At 42.6% G+C, this 7,106-nt stretch overlaps 1 gene segment (V, D, J or C); it reads left to right on the top strand.

The window, feature by feature from the left end:
* Positions 1 to 237: 237 nt before the first annotated feature.
* LOC100441330 (T cell receptor beta variable 20-1-like) lies at positions 238 to 6,667 on the top strand. The segment is given in 3 exon segments: positions 238 to 298; positions 595 to 902; positions 6,615 to 6,667. Coding segments are annotated over 3 exon segments (422 nt in total).
* The last annotated feature ends 439 nt before the right edge of the window (positions 6,668 to 7,106 follow it).

The raw sequence follows: 7,106 nt of genomic DNA, 5'->3' as shown, positions 1-7,106 counted from the left end.
CCACCCTCCTCGGCCTCCCAAAGTGCTGGAATTACAGGCGTGAGCCATCTCGCCGACCTGTACGGTTCTTTGACAGGCAGAGAGATGGATGTAACACGGGTCATGAGCAAAGATTACCACCAGGGGGCAGACTACAGCATCCTTGGGATTCTGTGATCAGTCATCCCTCCTTGCTGGTGAATGGAGACAGTGGTCACAACTCTCCCCAGAGAAGGTGGTGTGGGGCCATCACAGAAGATGCTGCTGCTTCTGCTGCTTCTGGGGCCAGTTGTGAGCCTCCTTCTACCTGGGAGCTTGGGTGGGCATGTGCGTGTGTTGGCATGGTCAAGCGGTGGCCAGGCAATGTGGATTGTTTATGCTCATCGAAGGGAGAGGGAGGGGCCCTGCTCTCTAGAGGTGTAAAGGGTAAGGTGAGAGCCGCAGGTCAGAGGAGATGGGGGATTATGGCCCTAGGGAGATGACAGGAAGATTGCACAAAACAAACAGGATTCTCCAGGAGCTGGGAGCACGAGGAGGGAGGGAGGCTGAGCTCGGCCTGGCATCCTGTCTGATTCGGCTCCCACTGGGCTCTCCTCTCTCTGGCTTCTGTTTCAGCAGGCTCCGGGCTTAGTGCTGTCGTCTCTCAACATCCGAGCAGGGTTATCTGTAAGAGTGGAAACTCTGTGAAGATCGAGTGCCGTTCCCTGGACTTTCAGGCCACAACTATGTTTTGGTATCATCAGCTCCAGAAACAGGCCTCATGCTGATGGCAACTTCCAATGAGGGCTCCAGGGTCACATACGAGCAAGACGTCAAGAAGGACAAGTTTCCCGTCAACCATCCAAAGCTGACCTTCTCCGCTCTGACAGTGACCAGTGCCCATCCTGAAGACAGCAGCTTCTACATCTGCAGTGCTAGAGACACAGCACCAGGAGGGGATCAGAGACCATGGCAAGAACCCCTGCAGCTACCCCTCCACCCCAGTAGGCCCACTGAGTGCTGAGAAGGAAGGCATGGAGAATGGAAAAACCACAGCTTTCCTGACTGAGACATCTGGGAGTGTGTGTGCAGGGGGTGGGGCGGCGGGGGCGGTGAGAAAAAGAAAAGAAGCACTGTGAGTGTGGAGTATGGAGGAGGTGTAGTGTTTGAGACCCACGAAATGGCAATAGAGTTGGGCCTAAAGTGGTCAGTGGACATGGAAAGTTCCCTGAAAATTATAAAACCTGGATTTTGCCCTGACTCTGCCACATTAGTCATGTGTTCTTGAATAGATCTACATATAATCCTAGAGGTACCTATGAAGACAGTTGTATAATCACTGTGTACTTCCTATAATAAACTTCAGTGATTGGCTCTCTTTCTTGTCATCATGCTGGGCTCTCAAGACAAAGATAACCAAGAGGCAGCCAAGTAGAGAGTTATGCATGAACATGTTACCTTAGGGGAGGATGGCAACAGCATTGAATAGCATCCACTCCAAAGTTGTGTTCCATCCTCCTTGGACCAGGACCACCAAAATAAAATCCTGTCACATTTCCTCTGAATGTTGAATGCCACCATGTTCTCCATGGTGTTTCAGTTGATGAATGAACCGGGTAAGACTCGGTATAAAGGGAGGGGAGCATCCTCTATGCCTAGGTACACACCATATGGAATGTATCCCTAGGGAAGGTGCTGGTGACCTGGCTCCTGGGAAAGGTGTCAAGGGGAAGAGGGGGCAGAGGTACCTAGAAGGAAGACCTCAGACAACATGGCTTGTCTAAAGAGTTGGAACGTTCTGCCAGTAGCCAGAAAACAGTAAGTGGAACAGTGAAAATCCTTTCCTAGGAGAAACCAAACATTTACATTGACCACAAATCTCTATGAGCCAATAGAAAATGAGCAAAACATATGATCATACATTTAATAGAAGAAACATGTATGACCAATAAACATATAGAGATATTTTACTTCATTGATGATCAGGATACAATGATACATAGCTTTATATCCACTTGATTAGCAAAATATACAAAGTCTAGAAATATAAAATGTTAGCGAGGGTATGGATTCATAGGATTACTTATAAATTACTGATGGGAGCATAAGTACTATAAACCATTGGGAAACAGTTCAGCATTATCTCATAGTTGAAGATTCCTATATCCCATGACCTAGCAATTCCACTCCTAGATTTACATCAGAAGAGGCTCTTGCATACATGACTCAGCAATTCCACTCCTAGGTTTACATCAGAAGAAGCTCTTGCACACACGTATCAGAAGACATAAATACAAAAGTGTTTTTAACAGCACCAAACAGTAGAAAAACATGGCACCAACCCACATATGCACTGAAAAGAGTGAATGAATAAACTGTGGCGTATTCACATGAGTCAAAATGAATGAACTATAGTGAAGAGCAAGGTTATAGGTGAATCTTAGCAATATAATAGCAAATGTAAAAACTAAGTCTAATGAGATTATGCAAAGCATAATGTGCTTTTCATAAAGCTAAAAACAATTCAAGAAAATAATTTTCAGGACTAAAATATATTAGATCAAATTATATTGAAAAGAAAGCAAAGACCAGTTGTATGCTGCAGCCTACCTTATCAGCTCATGGGAGCTGACTGTATACATTTTTCCCAACTCCAGTTTTAGTGACATCGTTTTGTTAGCTTGAAACTGGCCATAGTGAGGGTATTTACACCACAGAAATCAGCAAACACAACAAATTACGCTTTGCTTTATTTTCCTCCAGAGAGTTAGTTGTTAACCCTTTACCTACACACTACTGGCAGGGAATAATAATGACCCAAGTTCAGGATTTTTATAAGGCTGGGGCATGGCAGGAGATAGAATGAGAGAGAACTACATAGCTATACATTTAAATATTCTAAAGGTCTATCTTGCATAACGTTGAGGAGGAGATATTTTACAAGTTCCTATTATATTTTTAAATAAATAAATAACTATTCATTGACAAGCAATGCCTGTGTGTTATGAACCACAGGTTAAGATAAATAAAATTGTATGCATATAGAATCAAAAAGAAGAGAAAATAAAACAAATAAATGAACAGATTAGAGTTCTTACAAGAAAAGGATCAAGAGCATTTTATAGTCAAAACCAGGAGTGAAATAGCAGTGGGTCAACTGCTACCATCCTCATATAGACATCGGCTGCTGAATTAATCACAGCGGACAACCTACCACCAAACAGACCTGGACCCTTGTCAACTCCTTTGCAACAGAGAGCAGGGGTTTAGACACTAAGGGTGAACGTGAAAGCATGGAGATGACACCTGGCCCCTGACCAAGGTGGAACTGCCTGGAATAAGATGGGAGCCAATTCCACAGTGGACATGCTGCTGCTTTTCATCTCCACTATGACCACATGTTGCTGGTGGTTAAATACCCCACCTGGGTTCAGTCACCTCAGACTGTGCCATTGTCACTGAACTCAAGGACCAATTTTAGTTGTAGCCTTTTACTCTGTTAGTGTTTTCAGCCTGGAGAACAGAGCTAGTAAAATTCTTTTAAAATATTAATATTTTAATTCCATGCTTCACTAATGGCATGGAAAAGACAAGAGCTTTTAAGGCTCTGGCATGAAATAGGGAGACAGTGGTTACATTCCCATTTCATGCAGTCACTATTTCCCTCTACATTAAGCTGAGGAGTGTAGTGTTTCAGTGACATTTAGCATGGAACAGTGCTGGGTTCAGACCTGCCTTTCCCAAACCAGCTGACTTGTCAGGACACAGCCTACTGCCTACCTACATTACCTTAGGAAAGAAGACAACAGCGTTGAAAAGCATTCAATCCAAATTTGTGTTCTGTCTTCCTTGCACAAGTACCAACAGAATGAAATCCTATCACATTTCCTATAAATTTTGAATGCCATAAATTTTTCACGAGCAATTCTTTTTGAAGTGTTGGACTTTCTGTTCTGATTTTATATTCTACTCTCTGGGCTTTGTTGTATTTGAAATCAAGTTCACCTTTCAGAGGCAGCGATGGGTGAGGTAAGAGTCAGACTCTTACATCCTCCTCCCCAACACACACACACACACGGAGGCACTGTGTTTCCCAGTAATGGAGAAGCCAAGGGGAGAATTTCAGAGGTTTTTTTTTTGAGACGGAGTCTCGCTGTGTCACCCAGGCTGGAGTGCAGTGGCATGATCTCAGCTTACTGCAAGCTCCGCCTCCCGGGTTCACACCATTCTCCTGCCTCAGCCTCCTGAGTAGCTGGGACTACAGGCACCTGCCACCATGGCCGGCTAATTTTTTGTATTTTTAGTAGAGACAGGGTTTCACTGTGTTAGCCAGGATGGTCTCGATCTCCTGACCTTGTGATCTGCCCACCTCAGCCTCCCAAAGTGCTGGGATTACAGGCGTGAGCCACTGCACCTGGCCAATTTCAGAGGTTTTGAGGGAGCTAGGGTTTTCTAATTCTTCTATATCCTTGGATATCCCCATTCTTAATGTCAAAAATAATCTCTGGAGCTGGTTCCAGGAGTCTCAACCCATTTGCTACAGTACATGTACCATCTCAGGTGTCCAAAGGTGAATATTTCATTAGCTACTTCACAACTTCATACCCCTGCTGCTGTCTTTCCATTCTGGAATGTGGAAAGGAGTGGGACTCCTATTAACTGACCAGTAGTCAATTTCAACTACCCACAAATATGTGAGTGTCTTGTATCTGTAATCTCCTATCTGATGCTATTTTTGGAAACCAGTTAAGACTCTTTTATCCTAAACAAATGAACTATGTCACATTTCTGGAAAGCAATTATTGATGAAATACTCCCTGGAGGGTCTGAAGTCCCTGATATTGTATATTTAATGGTTATCCTCCTTTTAATAAAAGGTATGGGAAGAAATTTTAAATATTATTCCTAAATACCTTACATCAGATGAGCTAGAGTTAATTAAGTGGAACGAAGGATAATGAATTCAAGGGCATTTAAGAAAGATTAAAGAACCAATGCAAAATGTTTTAATCAGGAAAGAAGTCAGCAGCATGGCAGGAGCAGGGGGAGGAGGCGGTTGAGTACAGGGCAAACTTGAAGAAGGCAGGAAGGCATCAGACCACTCAGAACCTTACTGGTCAAGGTAAATGATACAGAATTCAACATAAAGCTTAACAGGAGACACTGAGGTTTTCAACATTTGACTTCTGTAGTAATCAGATTCGTGGCTGTGTATCTGTGTATTTAATCACCCTGGTCACAAAGTGAAGAAATAATGGACTGTGCAGGGAAGGCAAAATGTTACCTCTACATTTTCGGCTGGGCCTGAGAACGGAACAGATTAACAGGAGGAAAGCATACGCATGTATTTAATATAAGTTTTACATCACATGAAAGCCCCCATAATTAAAGGAAGACCTGAATATGCAGTTAGAGTTCAACACTCATATACTGAATTGGGCAAAGAGTCATACACTGTGAAAAGGTGAAAAAGTAAAAGGGCTTGGGCTAGGGTTGCTGGTTGAATGGCAAAGTGACTAGGAAGGTGAGGGTTAGTTTAACAAGTTTTTTGGTACAGATTCCTTGGCCTCAACATCATCCCCTCCTATCTTTCATGTTAAGAATGTTCTTTCTTCCTGGTATAGATAAGACATCTTTTATATGGGAGGCTTATTCCGTTTTTCAAGAAGACAAGGGGAAGGGTCAGAGTACTCCTCTTATACCTGCTATTGTCTTTAATGCCTCTAGCTCAAAATAATCCTTATGCCAAAGTGGCATATTTTGGGCGGAAGGTTAGGGGGCTTATGCTGCCACCCTCCAACAGTGTGGACAGAGTTGATGCGGAGAAAAAAGTTAGCTCAGGCAAGCAGTAGTTTAACTCGGATAATGATGATGGTGTTAGAAATATGGGGAAAGTGAGACATTTAAAAGGAAGTAAATCAAAGGACTTGGCAATTGATTAGACATGAGCAGCAATATGCAGGGGGTGGGGGGTGGTGATTAAGAGACTGCGACAGACAGACAAATAAGGAGGACCAAGTGGGAAGAAGATCAAGATTTACTTGGAGATTGGGAGTGCCTTTGGGACAGTAATCTAACCAAGAATATGCAGGGAGCAGTTGGATGTACAAGTCATGGACTCAGAAAATGGATCTGGATAAGAAGTACACCTTTGGGACATTTAGCATCACTGGAAGAATGAAAGTGCCTCCAATCCCTTGATATAGAGTTTACAATGAAAAAAGCAGAGAACATAGGATAGAGATTTAGGCAGCACACCTGCCTTGGGGGACTATAAAAGGTTGAGGGAGGCAAAATGCACTGATAAACCACCATCGGCATTAGACTAATGGCTGAGTAATCGTGTAAGTAACTGCTAGTAACAATGCTGTGGAGTATGTGCCTGGTACCACACCAAGTGCTGCTTTTTTCTTAATTCCGGTCTGATACTTGGGATGCCTCCCTGCTGCCTCGCTGCGGAGCGGGCCACTCCCCACTCAGGCAGGCCGAGGCAGAGCTCAGCGAGCATCGGATAAATTCTCTCCTTTGACCACTAGAGGGTGATGTGGATCTTTCTATAAAATATCTGCCGCTCATCAAGTGCGGACTCAAGAGCTTCACCGGGTATTTCAGATGAGATGCTTAGGTACGGATTGACCGAAAAAATTGCAGATATCCTGTAAGCCAATTGCTTTTTAAAATGGCAGGATCTCATCTTAACATTTTGTAATACCCTTAGCGTTTACCCATATCTGGCACCTGTAGTTGTGTGATTTCTACATAATTGATAAATACATAAATGAATGATACCGTGATTTCTATTCAACATTGTGCTGAATTTGCAACCAGTGAAACAAGGGGGAAAAGTTGAAAATGAGAAAGGAAAGAAAAATAAGTAAGTATTGGCGCATGACAAGTTTATTTATAGAGATTCAAAAGGGTCTAAAGAAGCAATGCATTATCAATAACAAAATGTAGTAAGTTTACTGAATTTAGCATAAATATAAAACATTATTTTATTTTCACATACTAGAAGCAGTTATGTTTCTTAACAAGAGAGACAATTTACAAATAATAATAATATAAAATATAAAATAAACACCTAAGAACAAATCTATTAGAAGATTAGCAAGACTATCATGCAGAAAATTATTACAATTTTAGGGGAA

Source organism: Pongo abelii, chromosome 13 (assembly GCF_028885655.2).
Source record: "Pongo abelii isolate AG06213 chromosome 13, NHGRI_mPonAbe1-v2.0_pri, whole genome shotgun sequence".
NCBI lineage: Eukaryota > Metazoa > Chordata > Mammalia > Primates > Hominidae > Pongo > Pongo abelii.
The sequence above is the reverse complement of the archived record's forward strand: the minus strand, read 5'-3'. Positions and strand labels throughout refer to the sequence as shown.